This window comes from Ailuropoda melanoleuca, chromosome 8, assembly GCF_002007445.2.
Source record: "Ailuropoda melanoleuca isolate Jingjing chromosome 8, ASM200744v2, whole genome shotgun sequence".
Lineage (NCBI taxonomy): Eukaryota > Metazoa > Chordata > Mammalia > Carnivora > Ursidae > Ailuropoda > Ailuropoda melanoleuca.
In genome coordinates, this window is record NC_048225.1 from 3,642,145 (window position 1) to 3,668,120 (window position 25,976).

Below are 25,976 nucleotides of genomic sequence, written 5' to 3' on the forward strand. Positions count from 1 at the left end.
ATGAAAAATACCAAGTGATAAGGAGTTGTGTCATAGTTAAAAATAGCATTTTCTTTCTTTGAAGCACATAAAACAATGGTGTATTTATTAAGACTGCATCTCAGCTTCAACAAAACTCCTTCGTGCTCAAAACACTGAATCAATTTTTAAAACTGTTGTCCTGTTCTTCCTTTTAATGTCTTCCATTAAAATCTGATTAAATAATTGAGTCATTAAAAGTACAACTGTCATGTCTGACGAGATTGATACACAGTAATGACAGAAAATGCATGTGCCTCTTGACAGGAGTGGAATATTCAACCAAGGCCGCGTGTGACTGGTCTGGGCTTTGATTCCATCAGGCTTTCCGGTGATCCGACTTTGGTCACTGGAGTTTTAAAATAGAGCATGATTTCTGGCCTATTCTAATTAGTGTTTGTCACAGACTGCTAACTGTATGCCAGGTACGGAATTAGACAGGAGAGCATGGAGGAGAGAGGCAGACGGGATCCTTGCTTTCCTGGCGGTTCCTATCTAGTGAGGAAGACTGACAGATTAGACATCATGACAAATACTGTGAAGAAACAGCTGGGAAACGGGAATAGACATGGACAGTGGGGATATTCAGCTTCCGGGAGTAACAGTGGTAACACTTAGATAGGGCTTCCTCCGTACTGCGTGCTTCATACACCCTTGATCTTCAACAATAGCATGGGAAGCAGATACTGCTACTGTCTGCACTTCGTAGGAAGGGGACCTGGGCTTTGAGACCTTACGCAATGTGCTCAAGGTTATATGGCAGGTAAGCAGGGACCTGGAACAGGGTGGTGTGGCTCCCGAACTCTTGCTCTCGTTCACTACAATATCCAGGAGCGTCTTTCTGAGAAAACGTCATTAAGTGGACACCTGAATGATGACAAGGTAAGAAGCTGGGGGAGAAATCATATCTAAAGCCCTAAAGTGGGAAGGAGTCCTTCAGTTTGAGGACACGAAAGAAGGCCAGCATCACTGGAATTAAGTTAACGAGAGAGAAGAGTGTTGGGGAGGTAGGGCTACAGAAGGCAGGTGCCACTTCCTGCAGGACCCGATAGGCCACAGGGAGCTGGAATTCCATTCTAAGTGCAGTTGAAACCATGGAAGACTTTGCATTGGGCAGTGACGTGATCTGATTTATTTTTTTTAAAAATCTTTCTGGCTGTTGTGTGAAGAATTAATTTTAAAAAAAAGGTAAGAGAAATGGAGTCCAAGTTATTCATTTATTCAACAAATATTAGAAAGTTTACAGAGTAGCTATTATTTTGGCAAGCACTATTCTAGATACTGGGCATACACCCAAAAACAGGGGAGAAAGGGTCCTCCACTCTGGAATACACTCTAGACTAGTGTGAGTGCACACACACCCACACAACTACTCCCTCTCCTGCATCAACACATTCTCCCACTCCAAGGACAGATTCCATCAGTGGACACATTTTAGTATCTCCCACCTTTAAATATCAAACAAAAATCTGTCCTTTGAACTTTCATTACCCTCTAGTGACCATCCCATTTTTCCACTCCCCGACCCAGAAAGTCTGGAGTAGCTTTCCGTCCAGTGGCCATCTGAGCCCACTACTGTCCAGTCCTCTCTCACCCTACAACCTGCTAAGTTAGTGTCACCACACTGCACTCTCGTCTGGTAGTCAAATGCTAACTTCTCTCTCCAAGTTCTAGTTAACTTCTGAGGAGTACTTATGTTGCTTACTAGTCCCCCCTTCTTGAAATACGCATCTCTAGTTGCTGTGACACAACACTCTTCAGGATTCCTATCTTGCTGGCCTCTCCTACCCAGTCTAGTCAGGAGCCCATACAGTGCAGTGATTAAGGGCACGGACTTGGGGACCTAGCTCTGAAGACAGGCTGCTTCAGGAGTGTTTATGGCCAGGGGAACTTGGAAAACAATGTTCCCCTTTCTCCTGCAGGCTAGAAAACAAATCAGTCTTGCAGGTGAGAGATGACAGTGGTTTAGACCAGAGTGTTAACAGTGGAAATAGAGCAATTTAGATGGATTTTAGCTCTAGCTTAGAAGCAGAACCAACAGAACGGAGAATAGATTGGATATGCAAATTGAGGGGGAAAAAGGTAACATGGTTTCTTTCTTGGGTAACTGGTAGAATTAAAGAAATATTTATTAAAGTCTTAAAGAGGTAAGCTTTGCAATGGAATAAAGTTTAAGTTGTGACCCAGTAAGAAGCTAATGAACATTCTCTCTCCCCCCACAAATCAGTGAAACTTAGAGTATTTCATTTGATGCTTTTCCACTGAAATTGATACCTGGGAGAGGTTATGTGACTTACCCAAAGATAAATAACTGATAACTGGTGGTGGAACTGAAAAAAGAACACAGGTTTCTCAGAATCCCGCCAAGAAGCGAGAGAGAGGATCTGGCAAGATGGCTATTACTCACAAACTTGCTGAACCTCTAACAGTTCAGTCCTCTTTTTCCCCTGAGCAGTGCAATAAAAATATCATAATAAGATGTCTGGGCTTACCGAATATACTTTGGCACACTTTATATTTCCTTAAGAAAAAAATGAGGGAATTAAAGGTAGACAATATAAATACCAGTGTTAGCTTATAAAAGGAGTAAAATCTATTGTAAAAGTTCATCAAAACATTTGTATACCATTTGTAAAAGGTAAGGTATGCATTAAATTCCCTCTTAAGTAGTTTACATTCTAATTTGCAAGATAACACATATAAATAATTTGGGATAATAAATGTCATAAGGCAGTATAAGAATAGTTGCCAAATAAATAGAGAATATTAAAAAAGACACAAAAAATTCTGGGGTTGTCCTTAAGAAAAGGTCGGGTCTGCCGTAAGCCTTGAAGGACAAGTAAGAATTTACAAAGTAGAGAGCGGAGGGGATTCCATTAAGCAAACCTAAAAAGAACGTCCACTATAGTACCAGGCTTGGGGATGGAAGGGAGTGGGGAGAGTGAGCTTTTTAGATTTGTTGTACAGAGACAGTCTCTTAGGTATGACATTTGAGCTGAGCCCTGAATGACACAGAGGAACAAGAAATGTGGACGGGAGGAGAGAATGTTCTAGGCAGAGAGAACAAGTACAAATAACCACTACGTTATACGAGGCTCTACAGATGAAGACACAGAGCTTACTTAGCTCAATGCTAAAAGAATGAACTATGAATCCTAAACCTGTGTTGAAATAATTCCACAAATTTCTCTTTCTGATCTCAAATTTTCCATCGGTAACAATCATTACTACTGCACAGAACATGTGACAATGTACCTAGAAGTGTTTTGGAAACAGAAGAGTGAAATTATAAAGATCAGTTCGAAAACAAGAATGGAGACGTTATTATATGATGCTCAGATACGTAAAGTTGAAAGTGGAGAGCGGAGTTGTGATCATTGGTGATACGAGTATTAGTAGATGCCTTATACTTTATGTACCTTCACATTGTCACTTAATGCGGGTTTTTGGTACATGTTCTCTTGGCCTTGCCAGATTGTAAGCTCTCTGCAGGTGGCAAGCACATCTTACATAGGCCCCTGACACAGGCTTTTTAAGTATTACCCAAGCTGATCTATCAAGGCACTAATTTACATTACATCCCTTTGAGGATTTGTGTTTTGTGTTCGGCATTCCACCCACCTGCAAAGGACTGGAAGGGGCTCATGGTATCAGGAAAAGTTAACGGAAACAAGCATAGATAAAAAACAGAATAGAAGCCATCTTAAAGAGGGTGGAAATAATCCTTAGGCCACTGTGTGGATTGCTACTGCTGGCCCTCGGCTTACGTCCCCTGGCAGCCGAAGGACGGAGGGGACCGGCTCAATCTCAGCGGACGGCACTTCATCTACCGCAAAGTTGGGCACTGACACGGCTCTGCAGAGGCCAGTACCCGCAGGAGCTCTGGTCACGAGGGCTTCCCCAGAAGAGGCCCCCAGGGTCCTCTGGAGGCCCCCAGAGGCATCAGGACGGCCCTCGGTCAGGCCTGGCAAGACAACCGAGCGAAGGCACCGAGCGCCCGAAGAAGGCTGCTGAGCTAAGTGCGCTCCGCCGCTCCTAGGGCCCCCAGCGCCCGGGCCGCCGCACGGCTGCAGCGACGGGTCCCGAGGCCGGCGGGGAGGGCAGGTCGGGGCCGCCGCGGGGCGCAGCTCCGGGGGCCCCGAGAGGCGCGCTCCCCGCCGCCGACGGCCCTCCTCGCCCCCCGCACACGGACCATCCGAGGGGCGGCCCAAGCCCCGGGGGTCCCCTCTCCGCGGGCCCCCCAGCACCAGGCGCTGCCATCCCACTCCTCAGACCCCAGAGCTCACCCACCTGCAACTGCAGTCTCCGAAGTCTCCACCCTAGTCTCGCTGCCTCCGCAGGCCTGACTGCGATTGGCCTGGACTGCTGTCCCGTTAGCGCTTCTCCGAGTGTGACTGGCGTAACTAGGGTACTCTCGGCCTTGGTCCCTCCCTCTGCTCGCCCGGCGGCCCCGCCCTTCGTGACGTCACGCGCTGCCGCAGAGCGCCGAGCGCAGAGGCGGGCCTCCGTCTCCGCCCCTAGCCGATCTCTCCTACAGACCGCGGCGGGGCCGGGATAGCGAGAGCTCCCGGTGGGCGGGGCGTCGTGCACGTCGCCGTCCGCTCCGCCCCCTCCGCCCCGTCGCCGGGAAGAAGGGGGCGGGGCCACGCCAGCGTCCGCGCCATCAGAGCCAGGTTGGCCGTGAGGTCTTTTCTCGGTGCATGGTCTCGCCCGCCCAGCGGTCTCGCTTGGCGCCGGCCATGGAGGGCGTGCGCTGGGCCTTTTCGTGCGGCACCTGGCTGCCGAGCCGCGCAGAGTGGCTGCTGGCAGTGCGGTCGATCCAGCCCGAGGAGAAGGAGCGCATTGGCCAGTTCGTCTTTGCCCGGGACGCTAAGGCAGCCATGGTACTACTCCAGGTCTGGGGTGCGGAGAGCCGGGGCCGCGGCCGCTGCGGAGGCGGGGCCCGCGGCGTGTCCGGCCCGGCGCCCTTTGTGTGTCGGGGCGGGCTGGCGGCCGATGGCGGCAGCGGCCCCTCCCCCGGGGCTGGCGGCGCGCCTCGCGGGCCCTGTCTCTGCGGGAGCTCGCCAGGCCCAAATCGCGCTCCCCGCGCGCGGCCCCGCGGCACCTGCCCGAGGGCGCCCTGCGCGTGCCGGACCCCGCACACAGCGTCGGGGGTCTCGGGGTCGCTGGGGGAGGCCTGCGCCAGCCTCCTGGTGACGGAGAGCCCTGGCCCCGGCGGGGGGATGCCCCCCAGGCTTCCCTTCCCGACTGCGTAGCTTGGGGAACGCCATTTAAATGCGGGTATTGATTGTAGTTACGCGTTTTGAAGCAACAAAGGGAAAGTTGCATTTCAGAATTACCTCTGCTACAGAATGCAGTTTGAAATAGCCTCTGATTATCATCGCTTCCAAGACCGCCATTTCTCGAAAATGCGCCTGGATAAAAACACCTTTTCGTTTGGTGTGTGGACTAATTGATAGTGTTTTGAAGGCAAAGTGGTGAATTTCTTTTTAACTTTTTTGTAGTTTGTAAGAAATTGTGTAATTCAAAGTAATGCAGATTTTAAAAGTCAGTGTTGGAAGGGGAAAATCCTTGAAAGATATTTTATAAAATATTGTAGACTTTGTCATTTCATATCCTTGGGTGGTTTTGGTGATTTTTCTAATTTGTTTCTTAATACCTAATGGAAGTGGGACGATGGAAGGGGTATATGTGAGACAAGTCACGCATTGCTAATCATTGAAGCTGAATGATGGGTATATGGGATCTAGAAATACTTGGACGTAGGCACAAAGATGGGGGTACAATAGGGCTGTTCACTGGGAAATTTTTATAATAGCTAACCCAGAGCCAGCCTGAAAGTCCGGTAATAAGGGAATAGTCCATCAGGGGGAGTACCTTGATATTATGAAATACTATACTACAGTTAAAAGGGGACCGACCAGACTCCTATGTACAGACCTGAAATAATCCCCAACACTTGGAAGTTATAAAGCTTAGGCGTGGTGCAGTATTCCTTATACTAAGATCTCAAATATATCTACGTGAAAAAAAAAAGCATATCTAAATGAAAAGGTATTTAGATACTAAGAAGACCAGAAGGATGCAGAATTGTTAATTTTGGTTATTTGTTGAGGGGAGGGAATCACTAAAGAGGGACTTTAACTTTTTCTTCTACCTTCTTAAGCATTGCTTAAATCTTAGTACAGCGAGTTTAGTACTTCTGTCCTTTTAAACACTTGAAAATTATTTTAGAAACCACAAAAATAGTCTCTATGTTACAGGCAGAGTACCTGAATCTTAGTAGACATCAATACATACCATATGTTTTCTCTACTTAACAGGCTGGTCGTCTGATGATAAGGAAATTGGTTGCAGAGAAATTGAATATCCCTTGGAATAATATTCGTTTGCAAAGAACTGCAAAGGGAAAACCAGTTCTTGCCAAAGACTCCTTGAATCCCTACCCCAACTTCAACTTTAACGTCTCTCATCAAGGGGATTATGCGGTGCTTGCCGCTGAGCCTGAGCTACAAGTCGGAATTGATGTGATGAAGACCAGTTTTCCAGGTAATGTTGCGCTTTTGCAGTACTGGCTGGTTTTCTCACTTCTTAGCTGTTCAGAAACATCAGGCCAGGAGATGTATTGCAGATGCTTAAGCTTAGGGAAAATGTGCTCAGCACTCAATGGCGGTGTATCGGAGAGAGGATGTATCTGAAAAGGGTGTATTTCCCTTCTTCCTTGAACATCAACAGATTTCTACGTCAAGTAAAGATTCTCCATTACTGGGGGTGCATGTAAGGCTTTGCCAAGAGGCAAAGTGAAAATATCAAGGTTTTCTTTTTGGATTATACCTCAGCTTGTTAAGTAAGACTAAATTTGAAACTGTTCCAAGCTTGTTAAATTTTATAAAGAACACTTTTTAAATAGGTTTTAAATAGGCTTTTATTTAAATAGTAGATATTAAACCGAACTGAACTCAACAGTTTTGAAGAGCATTCTATTCAGAAAACATAGTAATTATATTGTAAGAATTTTGTTTCACTCAAGTATTTTCCAAAATTCATCAGGAAGTTATTGTTTTACGTAAAAAAAAACTCACTGGTGAAGTACATTAAAGTCCTTAGGTCGAGATAACATGTCTTTGGTGCTATATCTGAATACGGCTCTTTGCAGCACATTTACATTAGCGAAAATGAAGAGCAAGCAGGTAGTAACATATTTAAGTTGCTTGTATTTTGCTTTAGAAATTCATAGTTGGTGGCTGTAGGAACCGTTTACATTGATTGTGGGCTTGAGTGTACCGAGGCCATTTTACTAGGGTGAGGTTCTCATCACTACGCTGTAATTTTCATCATCGCTCGTATTTAGTGAGCGTTTACTCTCTGCCAGCACATTTTACCAAGTGCTGTGCGAAAATTGTCCAATTTAATCATTCCAGCCGCCTCTTAATGAATGCGCTAGTATTGTTATCAGGAGGTAAGGCACTGGGTAAGGAGAGAACCAGCATCTTCCTGATTCCGGCGTGTGACTTCCGCATCTCCGCGCTGTCTCCACCGCAGAACCTTTTCTTGTGTTGCCCTTAGCCTGGAAGGCTTGCCTTAACTTCACCCCACACCTCTTTCTGCAGGGGTAACTACATGCTGGTTGGCGGTCACCTCAGTCTGACCTTAGGGAGGCCTTTGTGGACCCTGTGTCATAGCTAGGTTCTTTAGTTACAGGCTTTCATAAAATAAATTCCTTCATTCCAGTAACCTCTCTCCTAATGGCTTGTCAGGATACTTGCTTGTCTTTCCCGGGGTCCGTAGAAGCCCCAGGAGAGCAGGAACGGTGAGCTCCTTCCGAGAGGTTGGCTGCTGCCCCAGGTCTTAGCCCCCCACCTAGTTGAGCGACACCAGCGTGCCCTGAATGCTTTGTCAGGTGAATGAAGCTGTGCTCTGTGCTCCTGCCGCGAGGCTTCAGAGTACGGCCGTGGATCTCTTCTCGCTCTTGTCCTCAGTGTGTTTACCTCGCGTTTTCCCACCACTTCTTTTTTTCTGACCTGCTCATAAACCTGTGCATTAGAGCTCTGTTCTTAACTCTCCTCACGAAGCTCTCCTAGTAATAATGGGGACTCTTGACCCAAAAATCCCTGGGTAAGCGTCAGAGCATTTTTTTTAACCCCCTAAAATCGTTTACAACATTTTGTGTGAATATGCATATGTGATTTTCCCTGGAGAGGATCTCATTTCCAGCAGGATCACAGAAGGCTTATTCGAGGGGCGCCTGGGTGTCTCAGTCGGGGAAGCATCTGCCTTCGGCTCAGGTCATGACCTCAGGGTCCTGGGATCAAGTCCCGCATCGGGCTCCCTGCTCCTCGGGGAGTCTGCTTCTCCCTCTGCCCCTCCCCCTGCTCATGTTTTCTCTCTCTCTCTCAAATAAATAAATAAAATCTTTAAAAAAATAAAAGTTTATTCGGAAAAGGTGAGCATGGCAGTGAGTGCATATGCTTTCATAGCTTTCTTTTGTCCTTATTCCAAAAATCAGAAACTACCTGAGAAGCCGCAGGTCCTTACAGCACAGTCAGCACAATTACATAGTGATGGCTGGCTCGTCAGGTTCATACCTGCCTTGAAATTAGGCCTGTGAGACAGATTGTATTACCAGTTTCCTTCTTGGACAGTGTTGGCTTATGGTCAGTCCTGGATAAACAAGCAATTACTAATTGAAACTTTTAATCATTGGTAGGATAATTCAGCAAAAATTGAAAACTCAGTTTTGCGTTAATTGTATTTATTAGAGCCCCCCCCACCCACCTTTTTTGACTGACCTTATTTAGCTGGTCTCAGTGTCCAGGCCTTTTACTATTCGTTGTGTCATTGCCAGAGAGCTGTTGATATGTCTCCTCACACGGGGAAGAGCTGTTTTCCACTTGTCACTAGTGTTGTGATTGTCACTCATTTCTGAAGTATGAGTGCACACAGTTTCATCTCTCATGGAGGGGCGGTGTAGACGCTGTTTTACTTGCTGGAGGGTCGTTTGAATTGCTCTGCCTATCGGCGTTAGTGAGGCCTGTTGCCAGTGACGGAGGGTACAGCTTTGTGCCTTGCGTCGGACAGCATCATTAGATTGTCCGCTCTTGAGGTGCAGTGGCCTTGGGGCATCGCAGGTGCCCTGAAAGACTCGGTTCTGCATTGTCATTCACCTGTCCGCGCGAGCGTCCTGTGGGGACTTCGGGTCTCTCCTTCTGGTGGGTGCGGCTGGTTGCGCTTGCCCTCCCGGCTCCCCCAGCGCTGCTGCGGCAGGGCAGTGGGGGACTGCCGATGGGTCTGGGGGCTCCGAGGGCTCTTCCAGCCAGATGCCCACAGTTGCGGAGATTTTCTGCTTCGTGGAGAGCAGAGCTTTACACCAAAGTACCTTGTGCATGGTTGGTGCTCAGTTAATGACTGTCTGGAGAAGAGGGATTAGAAGACATTGGGAACCCTGGTGTGGGGAAGGTGCCCGTGCAGTACCTTTCTAATCCCTGCGGGAATGTAGGTCGTCGTCATAGTTTGCTACCCCCAGTTGGGAAATGGGTTTTTCCTTCATTTTCTAATTTTTATCCAGCGTTAAAAGACTTTTGTAGTTATAAGTAAGTTATAAGTATTAAAAAAAAGATAGTCTTATGAATTGTTTAATTTTGTTCTCCTATTACAAAGTAAGGCAAGTTAAGATAGATACCATATAAAAATTATGATTTAAATTTGGAAAAAGACCAAAGTAAATTTTTCCCTTGATTTTACTTTTTCAGATTTCCATTTTTATTATAAATGTTGCTGGATATTAATTGGCAGGACAGAATAAGTCGGTATTTTGAGATTTTATAATTTAATAGCTTTGAAATGATTGTCAAGGAACTGCTCTCTGGAGCAGCTGCTGATTTAAGTACAGTAAGTGTAAGGTGAGAGGGGGTCTCCTTCCGTCATACCGTTTCCTGCAGTATTATAATTAGTTCCCCCTTTTAACTTTTGTCCCCACTTGCATAGTACATTTCTCTGTACAGAGGACAGTGGTCTTTAAAAATACCTACAGCAGTTTTTTTAAAACTCTTGGATTAGTTCTTAACAAAATCCAATCCCTTTAACATGACTGTCGTCTTGATCTCGTTTCTCTCTCTCTCCACATTTCTGGCTGCTCTCCTTGCTCACTGTCTGCTGTCCACACTCATCTTTTATTACCTCGAGTGTGGCAGACGTTTTCCTGCTCGGAGTCCTTCGTTCTGCCTGTTCTTCTCCCCCTTCTTTTCTCGTAACTGAGACCTAAAGGATGAGAAGTAGCTGGTACCTCCTGTACTTTCTGACCCTTCGTGGCCCTTCTCGTTTGTGACTATAAGTTAGTTCCTGGATTATCGTCAGTGCTCCTGCGCTAGAGAAGGTCAGGAGCCAGGGCTTGTCTTTCTCTGCCACGGCGGACCTGGTACTTAGCAGAGGGAGTAGCACAGGGCAGGTGCTGCTTGTTTAGTGCATGTACAGATGGTCACAGTTCTAGGTTTTACTGAAAGTATTTGTTGAAAAATGAAAAAATTAGTATACAACCACAGTGGAAAATGTTATTCATCTGAGACTCCAGTTGGAATATGAACTGTTCTCGAAGTGAGGTTTGATTACAAATAGTTCTTCCTTTGGGTCTTCCTCCTCACCATCCACGTATCACCCAGCTGCTTCTCTCCTTCACCTCCCCTTTTCTCGAGTTCGGCTTTCACCCTTGTTGCTGGTACAGTCTGTTGCCTTGTCCTTTCCATGTAGACTGCGTTCTGCAGGATGTGCTTAAAGCATTTTTCCTTTCCAAGCTTGGGGACATAGAGCCTGCAAGTACCTTAAGTCCCACTTGCTTCTGTACTCTGCACGCCTCCCTGGAAGGCCAGGTCTTTACTGGCAGGGCGTTTTCCCCCTTCCTGGTTACGCGGCGGGTCTTCACTGCACAGGGGATTTGAGGGGGGTATGCAGTGTAGCAGTAGTGTTCACTGAGCATCTCTTCTTCGTAACGCATATGAGTTATCTTCATCTGCATAAGCCTAGAATGTAGGGACTATTTTTATTCTATAGAACAGAGTAAGACGAGGGTACCTGGGTGACTCAGTTGGTTAGGCGTCCGACTCTTGGTTTTGGCTCTGGTCATGATCTCAGTCAAGGCCCTGAGATCCAGCCCCACATTGGGCTCTGCACTCGGCGTGGAGTCGGCTTGAGAGCCTCTCTGCCCCTCCCTCTGCCCCTCCTCCTTGTGTGTGCACTCACACCCTCTTTCTCAAATAAATAAATAAATCTTAAAAAAAAAAAAAAGAATAGAGAAACACGCTGCCCCAAGGTGACAGCTCAGAAGTAGATGATCATGGATTTGTACCCATGATAGAAAACCCACATATGTAGCCACCGCACTCTGTAACATATGGCCTCTCAGAACTAGACTTTATGGATACCTGTTTAAGGATTTGCAAGTATAAAAATATATGAAAAATTCTGTGGAACTGGGTTAAGTGAATTTAAAGTCTTTATGGAGGAACTGATGTCTTAGTGTATAAAAAATATAGTGAGAGGGACTGGCTTTACCGTTCTCTCTAACTGTGTTGGCATTGGAAACAAGCATGGCATCATCAGAACAGACAGCTAAGATTGCTAAGAGAGCCCAGCATTTACATAGAGTAGTTCAGCAGATAAAGATCATTTATTAAATGGTACATTACTCACAAGAGTAATAATAGCTTATTGACGATTTGAATTTGTTTTTTTGTATAAACCACTTATTGGTACTTTCTAATCATTGTATAAAGGATCTTTATATATTATGGATATTTATTAATAGTTTATTGACCACATTTGTTGGATTTTTCCCATTTTATTATATATTTATCTTTTAAATTCAGTTATATTTTTGGCCGTATGAATTTTATTTAATTAAATACATCTATCTTTTCCTTGATAAATTCTGAATTCTGTCTTGTTTGGAAAAAATAATGGATAAAAGATTTACTCTACCCATAAAGTAGAGTCTACTAGATTTTGTTCTAAAATTGCAATTTCATTTTTACGTTTAAATCTTTCATTCCTCTAGAATTTGTATGTGTATTATGTTTTACATCCTAATGGCTAAACAATTCTACTACCGCCAGTGCTGGGTAGATTAAGGCATAAACCTGGAAAGTGTCTGGAAGTAGTAATTACCTAGTAAATGTTAGCGCTAAGGTCGCTGAGCTAGTTGCTATTGTTATATACATAGAATGGTGGTTCTAACATGGGTTGGGATGCTAAAACCAGCCAGGATGCTTCTTAAAAATGGGGACTCCTTGAAACCACCCCAGACCTGCTGGAACAGAATTTCTGAGCGTATGGCCAGGATACTGTATTTCAGCAGTTTCTCGGGTGAGTGGCTGGCGTATTAATGTTAGGGAAACGCTGTATTCGATGTAATTTACAGAGCCAGCAAAGAGACGGTAACACATCCCCTTTTTTAATGATTGAACTTATGAGAAAGCCGTTAGACCCCATCTTACACTGCACAGCAAAACTAGTTAGGTTTTCCTCCCAGTTCCTAGAGCACAGGGAAGTGTCTGGAGGAAGGATTCCTGCTGAGCTCACAAAGGGAAGAAGGAACCGCGAGGTTAGCAGATGGGATTGATTTCGTATTTAGTCTTCTCTCTCACAAACTTGGTGGACAGAGGTTAATATTGTTAATATATAAAATGCTTGCAAGCGTCGATGGGAAAGCGCTGCGGACTCACTTGGTGAAGGGACGGGGTCACGACAGAGCCCACACACAGCCGCAGGAGCGCCCGCAGCGAGGTCAGAGCGTCTGTCCGCCGCGCACTGAATGGTTGCGGGCACGTCCCGTGTGTGTTCCTTGGTCTCCCCGACTTTGTCCCCTTCTCAAGCTTCAGAAACCCCACAGACGTGTTACGTAAGTAGCGGTAAAGAGCAGGTGGTGGCCGGATGTGGACACCGGGCTCCCGGCGTTGCGCTGAAGCTGTCTGGCGCGCAGGAGCGGGTCGCACGTGTACGGCCCATATGCCTCTCAGTTCCCAGGGGTCCTGGCGGAGTCCTGCAATCTCCTGTGTCTTCCAGCGACAGGAATTACATTGCAGAGGCTACAGGTCAGTCAGCGCGTGGACAGGGCCACGCTCCCTCTCTTATTTGAGGGAAGAGTCCTTCGTCGCCGCTTCCTGGTCCCCTGGCAGTCCCTGGCTTGAGCTAAGGATTTGGTTTTCCCTTCGTCTTCACGTGGCCTCCTCTCCTGTATTCTCTCTCTCTGTGTCTTAGTGTTTGCCCTGTAGGGACACCAGTCATTGCCTGTGGGGCCTACTCTGATCCAATGTGACGTCATCTTGACTTGATTATGTTTGCAGACTGTACACACAAGGTTACATTCCTAGGTTCTGGGTGGGCATGAATTTTGGGAGACACTGTTTAACCCAGTACAGTACATGTTCTGCCTTCCCCCTTCCCCAGTTTCTGTCCTTCCCACATACAAAATCCCATCCCAGCCTCTCCAAGTCTTTGCCTATTCCAGCATTAACTCTAACTTCAAAATCTCTTCTGAACATCGTCAACTCAGAAAGTTCCAAATCTTAATCATTTGAGTGATCTAACTCAGGTAGAGGTGAGGCTGGGTATGTTCCCTGGTGGGGCAGAATTCCTTTCTTCAGTGAACCTGTTAAACTAGAAAATAAACCGTCTCCTTTTGTGACTCATTGTTGGAACAGGCATAGGATATACATTCCCATTTCAAAAGGGAGAAATTGGAAGAGAAAAGGGAGGCATGGGCCCTAAGCCAGTTTGAAGCCCAGCAAAGCAAATGACCTAAGGTTTCGAGGTCTTGGAATAGTCCTCGGGGTCTCTGCGCTCTCTGTGCTGGTCCCTGGGGTGGCCCTACCCTCCTGCCCCTTGCCCCTGCCTTCGGCATCTTTCCCTTGTCTTGAAGGATAGTGCATTTGCAACCAGGGGATCCTATCCTCGCTCTGTAGTCCTGTTTCCTGTCCATGTGTTGACGCGTGTGTGTTGACAAATGAGCACTTATAGAAACACGGAGAGCAGCCAGAGTTCATGTCTGCCAACGTGGGGGGCTTCCAGCCCAGGCTGCTGCATTTGGGTCCCGTGCTTCTGCTCTGTGACACGTCTGTGGAGGGCCTCTAGAGCGCCGTTGTCCGTAAGCTGAGAGAGGCTTTGCACACTGGCTTGTGAAACCCAGTAGGAGTCGCTCGTACGGTTTTGCTTTATTTCGGGTTTGCTGGTAAATCATACATTATTGTGTACATACTAATTGAAATTTTAGAAATCTGTCCCCTCCCACGGAAGCAAGAATATATGTAATCCAGTATTTAGGAAATGACACTTGGAATTTCTACTATGACTTACTGTCAGAAGTTAAGTGTTGTCATTCTGAAGCTCACTGTTGGACATTGTTCCCCCCTAAGGATCCCTTTTCTTTAAGGAAGAAAGGTGAGCTTCACCTGAGGTACTGGTCTAGATACACATTGGTGACCTTGTTTGGGGGTCATTGATGTAGGTGGGCTTTGGGGTTTTTGTTTTTTTTTTCCCCAAGATTTTATTTATTTATTAGAGAGAGAGACAGCCAGCGAGAGAGGGAACACAAGCAGGGGGAGTGGGAGAGGAAGAAGCAGGCTCATAGCAGAGGAGCCTGATGTGGGGCTCGATCCCAGAACACCAGGATCACGCCCTGAGCCGAAGGCAGACACTTAACGACTGCGCCACCCAGGCACCCCGGGCTTTGGGGTTCTGGCACCAGGAGGATTTTGTTCATAGGCTTGCAGCAGCAGTTGGGGGCACTCACTGTAAATTATTTCGTGGTCGGTTAATACTGTATGTTTAATGAAGCTCATTGTGGAACGCTTAGTTAATATCTGATACTGCTTTTCCTGAAGTTTAAGCTACAAGAGAGGGGTCTGGTTTCTGTAAACTTGGTTAGTCTAGAACAGAAGTTTCTGAATCATCTCTCTATATGTAAGTTCTTAAACTTCCAGTAGGATGATGAAATCAAAGACTGTGTATTAGGAGGGTTTCCCACATTATATGGCTGATCATTGTGTAAATAAAATCTTAAAAAAAAAAAAAGATAGTGTGAGGGACAGATATGTTGTTCCAGTATTTCCTACTGGTATTTTTTTTCCTGTAAATTCCAGTTTCCTAGATAAACTGTACCCAGCAGACTCTTCACCCACTATGTGTTTCCACCATAGTGCCACACCGTGGCGCTGTTGTGCTTTGGCTGAATATTTACAAAATCCTCTTTTCTGTTGCTATCAAATCTCTTATTTTGTGGAATGGATAAAATGCTCTCAAAAGTATATGAAAACACACTCATATTGGATACTTTTTTAGCTGTACATAATCAGTTTGTGATTGCTTTCAGTGATTGTGCTAGATTGCTTTTTATGTTAATCAGTTCGTTTTTTATTAGCATGCATATTTAAATTTTTTTCTTGATTGCCCCATCTTGTTTAGTTAAAAAATCAGAGGGCTTTTTGAAGGTTATGAAGAAACCAACACACAAAATGACGCTATAGATGACAACAGGCATGTATATATATATATTTTTAAAGATTATTTATTTATTTATTTGACAGAGATAGAGCCAGCCAGCGAGAAGGGGAACACAAGCAGGGGGAGTGGGAGAGGAAGAAGCAGGCTCATAGCGGAGGAGCCTGATGTGGGGCTCGATCCCATAACGCTGGGATCACGCCCTGAGCCAAAGGCAGACGCTTAACTGCTGTGCCACCTAGGCGCCCCAGGCATATATTTTTAAATACGGCTTTTGGGGTAGCGTTCCATTAAAACTACAGTTCTACTCAAAATATGCAATGCTGTCTTCCAAATCCAAGGTAGCTTTTCCCCATTGTTACTGTTCTGTGCCAGGACCTGTTGAAGAGGAATCAGTTGATGATTTATGTCTTTATAGCTTTGCTGGGCTATTTTCAGGAAATAATAGTCTTTTAACAATATGAATAGATACAAACAGTAAATATTAGTTGAATTCATAAAATGCGTTGAAATGGATTCTTGAGAAGAATAGAGTGCCGAGGAGTAGAGATGAATTAAATGAGTCTGATGAGCTTGAAAATAAACGAGCGTGTTTGTCTTGATCTGTAAAGGACCACGTAGCACTCATGGTAGGGTCATCAGAAATATTTCCTGGCTAAACGAGAGGAGACTTCTGATTCTGCTGAAGTGGGAATGGCAGGGGAATCATAAACAGGTGTGTGTACGTGTAATGTGTTCTGCCCTCGACAGAACTGTGGGAGTGGTAGTTGGTTACTGTAGGACCCGGTCTGCTCATCATCCTATCCCTGGCATCTAGCACTTGGGTGTTCTCAGAGTGAGTGATCATCAGAGGAGCCCTAACTGTTGAATCCTCGTGGGGTGAGTTAGTGATAAGATGCCAGTAAAACATCAGTTAGGGGGATTTAACATCTTTTTTCCCAGACAAGCTTCTGATGCCCACAGAGAGTATGGTGGCGGCTGTCAGTTCAAGAGTGGTAGTGAGCCAGGTGGGCATGTCAGATTTTAGGGCAGGGTATTTTGGAAATGGGAATTGGAGTTAGAGTAGTTAACACAATCTGCAGAGGGACTGCTTTAAACAGAAGACAGTATTTCTGCGAAATAATGTAGTCATGAATGAAGGACATAGGACAATAGACCATTAGCAAGTAACCAAATGATGGTTAAGTTCATTTATTCATATAGTAAACGTGGTTCGTCTCCCTTGGGCCAGCTGGGCTGTCCGTGTGTGAGGCCAGGGACCAGGACTTATCATTTGTAACCATTAGTTCTATACATTTTTGTGTAATGTTTACACATAATCTCTATATTTGTACGGTAAATAAAGGAGTGACAATAGAAACGTCTTTCTTAGTGGTAAAGATAGACAAACAACATAGTTATATTTTGGAAAAATATAATATGAAAGACATATCTTGTATTTTTAATTTGCATCTTAGCTCTCAATTCTGAGAATCAGATTCTTTGAGTTCTCCTGTTTCTTTCTTCTGCTTAGAATGCTCTGTAATGCATGGTGGAGCAGAGACACTAGGGGCGGGTCTCAGTGTTCTTAAAATGAGCTTATGTCACAGGGGCATCCCCGAAAAGACAGAAATTAAGATCTGTTTTTATTTGGAGATGTCAGAGAGCATGTGGAGAGACCATTATTTTGAAGGAAATAAGTTACTTTTGTAGTCAAAGTGGTAACTTAGAATAAAAACAAAAGAACGATCCTTAGCTTTCTACCGGTTCTCAAAAATTTATAATAAAGAATTTGCTCTTTTTTTCTGTTTTGTAGCAAAGAAAATGTAAACCCCAGACAGTATCTATTTTAAGAGTGTTTGTTGTGGATTTCTGATACTCTACCACATATAGAAAATTTCCTTCTAGTTACTTAGAATTTATACCACATTTGGCTGCTAAATTTTATCAGATTTTCGGAAGGCATCTATTGATAAAACCATATGTGGTTTTTTCCCCTTAATTGTTTAACAATCCACAGAATTTCACTATCCTATTAAATGATGCTGCTGTTTCTGGAGTAACCCCTGCCAGTCACTGAGTGTTATTTTAATTCCCAGCTTTGATTTGCCGACATTTTGTTTAGGATTATTGTGATTATATTCAAAAAGAAGGTTGGCCTGTAGCTTTCTCTCTGTACTCTTTAACAGTTTTGGTAATAGAACAGCTATTTTTTTTTTTTAAGATTTTATTTATTTATTTGACAGAGAGAGAGCCAGCGAGAGAGGGAACACAAGCAGGGGGAGTGGGAGAGGAAGAAGCAGGCTCCCAGCGGAGGAGCCTGATGTGGGGCTCGATCCCATGACGCTGGGATCACGCCCTGAGCCGAAGGCAGATGCTTAATGACTGCACCACCCAGGCGCCCCAGAACAGCTATTTTTAATTCTGTATTTCCTTAATTGGCAGGTCGTGGTTCAATTCCAGAATTCTTTCATATTATGAAAAGAAAGTTTACCAACAAAGAATGGGAAACAATCAGAAGCTTTAAGGATGAATGGACTCAACTGGACATGTTTTACAGGAATTGGGTATAATTTCTTTCTAATTTTGAGAGTAAAAGCCTATGTTGATCCCTTAGCTTCACTAAAAACAGGAGCAGAATTCCTTTGGTTACCCAGTAGTTCCTAGAGTGTTTGAAGTAAATGGGTGATTACTTGTGAACTTTATGATTTTTATGCATCAGTGTTATATCATAATGGCATTTAAGAAAATTGAATGTGTATTCAGTGCTCAGAAGGTACTTGCTCTAAAGCTAAAACAAGACCTCCTGTTTCTCACTGTTTATAAGTAATACTAATGTTTTTGTTTTCAAAGGAGCTCATACACATGAGGCCTTATTAACAAACTAACATAGATTTACTACATGCCAGGAGACATATGCTCGTCATACATTGGTTAATTTAATTATCATGTCAGTGCTGTGAGGAAGGTACTGTTAGTATCTCATGTTACTCGTGACAGAATGGAGGCACCAGGGGTTAAGATTTTATTTATTTATTTATTTATTTATTTATTTGAGAGAGTGTGAGTGAGAGAGAGAGAACGTGATCCGGGAGTGGCAGGGGGGAAGGAGAAGCAGACTCCCCGCTGATCCCGGGACTCCAGGATCATGACCTGAGCTGAAGGCAGATGCTCAACCAGCTGACCCGTCCATCCGCCCTCAAAATAGTAATAACTTACAACTCTAATGTAGCATAGAGTTAAAACTCCAGTTGCGTTGGGCCTGTAGAGTTTATGAAGAGTTTTGCCTGCTGAATGCTCTACTAGAAAATACCTTTGTATTTTAGGCACTGAAAGAAAGCTTCATAAAAGCCATTGGTGTTGGACTAGGCTTTGAATTGCAACGGCTTGAATTTGATATATCCCCGTTAAATCTGGATATCGGCCAAGTATATAAGGAAACACGTTTGTTCCTGGATGGAGAAGAAGAAAAAGAATGGGCATTTGAAGTAAGAAATTTATCACACTTACTCTAACTGTAAGAATCTCCGTATTGCGTGCATGTCTGGGGGGTGAGTTTGGGGGTCTGGAATCCGCTGTTGGTGCTCTGAAGGGGGTCAGGGATACTGTGAGAGCATTTAGGCTGACACTTGAAAGGGAAGTCACAGGGAGTTCCGTAAAATGGGAGGGGAAAGCAGCCGTGGAATAAAGAGCTTTTATTGCATGAATAGCCCAGGGCAGCCACTGTGTCCGTGATGAGGGGTTGGAGAGAGTCCAGCTTGACAGCTATGATCACGTGCCCATAATTGGCCGGGTTAAAGATTTTGGTCTCTCTCACTAGCATTTCTTGGTTGCTAGAGAGAGAAACCCAACACAAACTCATTTAAGGTAAAAATACAGTATTATAGGCTATTAGAGTGATTAATGTAACCAGACCTCAGAAATAGCTAGAATTCAGGACTGGAAAACAGACATTTTTTATTTTTTACTTTTTCCTTTATGTATGACCCGGCTCCATTTATTATAGACCAGAATGCTAGCTTGGACATACTCAAGAATCCATTATTTATTGTAACAAATGCAAAGGGCTTTCTCCTAAACTGGATATTGTATTTCACCCCAGAAAGATAATGCTGTAGAAAAATGAAATGTTAGGTCAAGAGGGATGTCCTCTTCTAAAGGCTCTCAGATTCCATAACCAGTTGCTGTTTAGAAAGGTCACCACCAAAAGGTTCCAAATTAAATGGTTACTTGAAATAGAAATTATTTGCACTGAAAGGAAAGTGCTTAAAGAGTAGAAATGTTAATATTTAGGACAGATACATTTTCAGCTTTGTCATTGGGGAAAAAATTGTAAAATTTGAATGTTTTAAGTTACAGCTTAAACTTTTGTCTTTGTGTTTAAGATGGGCTGCAAAACTAAGAAAATACCAGGCGCGCTCACTGAAGCAGATTAATCTTTTTAATCTAATGCTAAACTATCCCCCAAAAAGATAAAATGTTCTTGTTCCCTTTTGGCGTGTTGGAGATTATAGGGAGGTTCTGGTATTCACAGTCATTTTATGGATAAAATTTATAAGCTTAGGAAGGAAAGTCTTGAAAATTTAGAAAGTCTCGGAAGTTAAATCTTAAATTCACTGAGTGAACTTGTTTGAGTAGGTAGCGAAGTTGCTTGCTTCATTTTTTTGTTTGAACTAACATTTATTACATGCGTTGCCCTTGATAGAAAGGCCTTAACGGCAAAGTTCCAGTTACCCTTTGAGTACGGATGTGTTGTAACTGAGTCAGTCATTCATTGTAAAGTGGTTTCTTTATCTTTGCTGTGTCATATTTCATATTTGCATGGTGCTGGTGAGGTCTGAGTAGCTAGGAGGAAGCTTCATTTTGAAATCAGTGTCACTGAGTTGTGGCTTCTAGCGAGACATGTGGGTAGTTCAGCAGGGCATCCTGCTGTGTTGGCGGACGGGCGGAATGCAGACTGGCGGTCGCCCATGGTTCCTTCTGAAGCTCCCCTTAGATGCAGACACCGCAGAACTCACCATCTAAGTGCGGTTGTAAAGGTGGTTACGGCCGAAACGTGTCTGCATGATGACGTGCACGCGGTCAGTGTGTTCAGTGAAGAACGGAAGTCCACGTGTCAAGAAGAGCAGTTGCGTATCGTAGCAGATACTGCGCGCTTGCCTTAGTTAGAGGGAAATACCTTTGACCCAGTAAGTCTTCTGACAGTTCACTGCTTTTGTTTTTTCTTCTTTTAAACAAACCCGTCCTTACTGAGTCTCATTTATTTTTTTTGCTAATTTGGGTACCTTAAGGTGTGAAGATATGAAGAGGATACTATTTCTGATTGTAGTTTCCTATTTCAAATTGGTATCTTATGGAGGAATGCCTTAGTAGGGTGGCTTTTCATTGGAAACCTTAATAGTTTGGGTGGTTTTAATAGTTTTTAATAGTTTGTAAAGATATTGAGCTAACTGCCTCAGTATCTCCTATTCTCAGCCCCATCCCCATTGTTTCGGACCCAGCGGAAGACAGAAAACGTTGTGTGTTCTTTCAGGCTTACCTATGAGTCTTCACGGAGTTTCCATGGGCTGTACTCCGTAGTTCATGAAATGCTTACAGACCAGGGTCGCGGTCTGAGTTTTGTACGTGTGCACTTGAGGTACGTCCAGAATAAACACTACTGACTGCCGAGGCCTATCTTGAGGTGCCGTCAGATAGGATACTCCGCCTAGGTGGTCTTCTCATTGAAAATGCGTAATCAGACCAACAAAAAATGAGCAATGTTCTATTAATAAAGGAGGGACAGTAATGGGACCTGTATCTTAAAATAGTGTTATAAAAGACACAAATGCTAGCAAGACAGGACAACGGGAAGCAGGCTCTGACCCTCGAAGGGCCCTGGTGCTAGAAGGTGGAAACGCCATAAGGGACATTACTGGATTCAGTCACAAACGTTGGCATACAGGCAGCAGAGTCAACTCTTCTTTCAGGGTAAATTGACTGAAGCTGGTAACTCGTGTGGCTACGTGAGAGAATGTCCCGAGTAGGAAGTACATACTGAAGTGTTCAGCAGTAAGGGGCCACAGGCAAGGTGACGTCCTAAATGGGTCAGGGGACGTAGGGGGATACGTGTGTGCGTGTGTATGCAGAGAAGGAGGGAAAGGAGGTTGGAAAACACAGACGTACATCTGAGTTTGCACATTTAGTGATGTTATTAACTACCTTTATTTTTCAGGAAAGCAAAATAGACGAGCACCATTTTGTTGCCGTGGCTCTTAGGAAACCGGATGGATCTAGACATCAGGGTGTAAGATTTTAAGATTTCTCTTTCTTTTTTCTAAAAAGCATGAACCAATGTGGATTTTGTTCTTTATTAATGGAAACAATCATTTGGTTTCTATCAGGTTAGAGATGTTTAAGATTATAGATTTAAAAGTGTTTTTCATGATCATATCCTTAAGATCATCTGAGATTTCACAGAAATTTTTTAAAAGCATGTTACCTGTTTCTTCATTTTCAAGAATATTACAAAGAAGAAATTGTGGTAGTATTGTCGTAGTACTTGTATTTCAGTAGAAGCTCAAGATAAGCACTGTCTTAGTCCCCTTCTCAGTGGTTTCTTTCCCGGTGACCTGGGGCTGCGTGGAGTGTAAAGGTGCCAGCTGAAGGGTGTTGAGTGATGGCATTGTCGGGCAGGTTGAACCCGCTCCCCCTCTCATAGCAGTCTCCTGAATTATTCCCACAGTTACAGGCTCACACACGGGGGCGGGGGGACGTGTGTCTCATTGGGCAGAACGTTAGTCTCTGTTCTTCCTGTCACAGTCTGCGTTTGCTTTCTGCTGCTCTGAATTGTTCCGTGAAGAAATGAAACAGAAACACCCTTCAGGTAGGGGCCCTCAGCCTCCGTAGACACGGCTGTGATTCTGACCTTCAGGAATCCTGGTAGTGCTAGAAGGATCGGAGCTGTAGGCATGCCCCTGTTTTTTGGGAACCCGTGTGAGGCACCACGGCGCTACCCGCGTACCCAGACAGTTGCTCTGTACACAGACCCTGCTTTTGATCCATTTGCAGAGGATTTAAGGTGTTCGTGCTTCGTTACAAGGGGTCGACTTGTTAAGATGTGCGGTCACCTGAAGCTGTTCTGGCCCGGGCTGCCTGTCCTCCGGGGACGTCTCGGCTTCACGCTGCAGAGCACTGTACGCGCTCTGTCCCTCGAGGGCGAGCGTGCTGTCCGGGAGACCTGGCTCCCAGTCCCCAGTCTGCCATGTTAACCTGTGGGACGAGCTGGCACGGAGTCCTGAATCTTCCTGAGCCTCAATTTCCGCATCTGTAAAGTTGAGATATCAACCCCATCAGTACAGTTGTGAGACGTAAATCACGTAAGGTCGTAGTGGGCCTGTTAAAGCACATGACGAAATCCGTGTGCTGTGCCACCAGAGTAGCTGAGATGGTGGAGAAGGCCCCCACTGGGCTGGGTTGTGACGGGGCTCTACCTGAGGACATGGTACCGTGTTCACATTCAGTGCTGAATGAGTCGTTTCCTGGACAGGTGCCGCGTCTCTTGTGGGGTGCTGGGAACTACCAGGGCGACCCTGCAGACAGTTCTCAGAAGTCTGCATTGTGGCCTTCCTCATCAGAAAAACCTAGCCGCTTATTAAAAGTGACATATTTTGGGGATCCTTTTAACTCATCTATGAGGATTTTTGGATGTGTGGCTCAGAAATCTATATTTGAAACAAATACCATGGGTTATGTACCAAAAAAGTTCAAGAAGCAGGTTATTTGTTAACTTTTCCTAACTTGTTATGTTGGCAACACTAACGTAAGGAATAATTACAATTATCTAGAAATTCTGCTTTGTTATAACTTAATACTACTGACCTGCTGTAAGGTTTGGTCTTACTCTTTTCCTAATCATGAGATTGACCGTAAGAAGAACGTGCAGTAAAATAATGAGATAATCTATTCTTTCCCCTTTTCAGGTTCCATCTCAAGATGATTCTAAACCAACTCAGAGGCAGTTCACTATTCTCACCTTTAATGATTTAATATCATCTGCTGTTCCTATGACCCCTGAGGATCCTTCATTTTGGGACTGTTTTTGCTTCACAGAAGAAATTCCAATACGAAATGGTACAAAGTCATGATAGGATTCCCTGAGTAACAAAGGAAAATGAAATCTGTTTGTAATCTTCTGTATTCACTAAAAAAATAAATGCCTGATAGTATCAAATTTTATTTCAAAAACCAGTTTTTAAAAAAAAACCCAACTTTTCCTATTAGAAACAGCAGGCTGTCAGTTGAGGATAGCTCACTAGAATATGTGTTTCCTTCTTCTTTTCCACCCAGTTGCATTGGATTGACACACGGAGTAGGAAAGGTAGCAGAATCCTTAAGTGATAAGTGCTGTTGTAGAAAAGAATAGAAAAGACAGATAAGCAAAGAGGAAACATTTAAATTCTTAACTTTCAGCGATGGTGATTCCTAAAACCTGAAGTATCTTTCTAGACCTCCTTCTAGACAAGTGAATCCATATTAGTACGTGCTTTTTTTTTTTTTAAAATGGAAACATAGTGTTGTGTAATCTTTTTATTGTCTTAACTGCACATGTGGTCATCGTCGTGCGTTTGTGGCATAACTGACAGGCGCTGGAGGCTTGTACTGTCAGTACCAGTTAGGTATTGGTTATACATGTAACTGGTTAATACCGGTTAGGATGCTTTTGACCAGAGGTAACGATGTCCAATTGTAATGAACCTCAGTAGGCAGGTGCATTTCTCATCTGACCTGACACACACTGCACAGGTGCCCTTGAGGACACATGGTTTGCCTGAGCCTCAGTTTACTGGTTTTGCCTTCGGCTTCTCTCCCTCGTTGTAAGAGCTGCTCTTGTAGCTCCAGCTTCGTGTTCCTACAGTTGTTTCTAACAGGCAGCAAAGGCCATTTCTTCTCACATCTTCCTGCCGGTGAGAGGACTCCCCGAATCCCCACATTTCCCCTCAGGTCCTTTTGATTCGGATCCCTGAGAAAGCTGTTCTCCGACAGTATCCGCCTCTGTGGGAAGTGGACTCTGGGTCGGGAAGAGGCTGAGGGGCGGTCGGGGGCACGGCCTCGGGGAGCATCCATCCCACGGCCCGTGGCCTGAGTGAGGTGTGCGCCCCGGTGCAGGGGCTCCTCTCCCCGGTTGGGCATTGTGATTGTCTGCAGTTCTTACTGTCCGCAGTGGCTCAGTGACTGTCCTTGTAACCCCACTGTGAGGTACATGCTTCTCTACGTCCACTAGAAACTTCTAGAAGTGGTTCACAAGGCTGGAGTGTTTTTATAGCTTTGATAAGTATTGCCAGATTGCTCCCGAAAGACCCTGTAGTTTCCACTTCCAGTTAGTGTTACGTGTGTGACCAGCCCTTCACCCCCACCTCCCTTCTCCCCACTCAGCTGTAGATATTAGCCCTTTTTTTAATTTAATCTTTGCCAATATAAGTGAAAAATGGTATCTTATTTTTTTAATTTGTATTTCTTTAATGACAAATGAGATTGATACATCGGTGTTGTTATTGGCTGTTTTTATTCCTTTCTTATGAATCGCTTGTTCATTGTCTCTGCCTGTTTTAATTTAGCAAATAGGACTTAAAGTGGGAACATAATATACAAGGTGCCAAGACCATCCTATCGATGACAGAATCTCTTTTATGGCTATAGTGCATGTCTTGGGGAGTTAAAGTCTTGTTACTGTTAAATATCAAGAAGTGAAATAATTTCCTTGTTTTTGTTACTAAAAAATTGTGTGTAAATTGTATAAAATTAGATACTTTGCTTAGAAAAAAAAAATTGGAATGTTTTGTAATTTTTTTATTTTATTAAGCATGCCCAAATATCCCAAGCATAGTAAGTAATGTTTTTAAAAGAGCAAGTAGCATCTGAAGTAGGAAACATTGTTATCCCCAGCATGAATGTAATTGTGAAGTGAAAACCTGTCATCTGTCTTGTCATGATAATAAAGCAGTTAACTTTCGTGAATTTTTATGAGCCAGGCACTGTGCTAGGTTTCATGTTTTGTGTTGCTGTTTCTTAAAGTTACACGTAGTTTATACAGTCAAGTAGATCTGCAGGTTTGTTTTTCTGAATAAAAAATACCACCACCTTGACCTCACTCCCCAGTTTCCTACCCCAGGGCAAGCTCTTTCTGTTACCATGACCGTCTCTTCCAGTAACAGGCTCTGTTGCTTGTACTTGGTTTTTCACCTGGAGGCGTTCGTTGAATTCAGGCTTCCTCCTCTGCATCTAATCCGCCGGCTGCTTCCTTCCTGCTCCCCTTCCCTAGCAGAATTATGTTGTAATTCAGTGCTCACATTGTTGACTGATTACGATTACGAAATGCCGTGCACAGCAGAGTGATGGGACGTTATTCTCACCCCATGCGGTGTTTTTAGTTCCGTGAGTTAACAATTGACTTTGTTTGCATCGGTTTCTATGTACTTACTGCTAATGCGACCCCAGACTCTGCTAGATGTGTG

The 25,976-nt window shown here is 44.3% G+C and overlaps 2 protein-coding genes across 6 annotated transcripts in view; one reads left to right on the top strand and one right to left on the bottom strand.

Moving 5' to 3' along the window:
- KBTBD3 (kelch repeat and BTB domain containing 3) overlaps positions 1-4,534 on the bottom strand; it is a 34,785-nt gene extending 30,251 nt beyond the window's left edge. For 4 of the 5 annotated variants that reach the window (XM_011228836.3, XM_019802888.2, XM_034665684.1 and 1 more), the window contains exon 1: positions 4,309-4,534. The gene's annotated coding sequence lies outside the window, so the exon portion shown is untranslated. The remainder of the gene's footprint in view (positions 1-4,308) is intronic. The other variant, XM_034665682.1, reaches the window with a different exon arrangement.
- A 91-nt stretch (positions 4,535-4,625) lies between these two features.
- AASDHPPT (aminoadipate-semialdehyde dehydrogenase-phosphopantetheinyl transferase) lies at positions 4,626-25,479 on the top strand. The gene is made up of 6 exons (XM_002922345.4): positions 4,626-4,901; positions 6,342-6,567; positions 17,929-18,050; positions 18,810-18,971; positions 21,698-21,769; positions 23,445-25,479. The coding sequence occupies exons 1-6, from the start codon at positions 4,719-4,721 to the stop codon at positions 23,607-23,609; spliced, it is 930 nt and encodes a 309-aa protein (XP_002922391.1). The 5' UTR covers positions 4,626-4,718; the 3' UTR covers positions 23,610-25,479.
- Positions 25,480-25,976: the final 497 nt, after the last annotated feature.

Coding starts and splice junctions, on each gene's coding strand:
- AASDHPPT (XM_002922345.4), top strand. CDS start 4,719: ATGGTCTCGCCCGCCCAGCGGTCTCGCTTGGCGCCGGCCATGGAGGGC. Junction 4,902..6,341: donor GGGACGCTAAGGCAGCCATG/GTACTACTCCAG, acceptor TCTACTTAACAG/GCTGGTCGTCTGATGATAAG. Junction 18,972..21,697: donor AAAAAGAATGGGCATTTGAA/GTAAGAAATTTA, acceptor TTTATTTTTCAG/GAAAGCAAAATAGACGAGCA.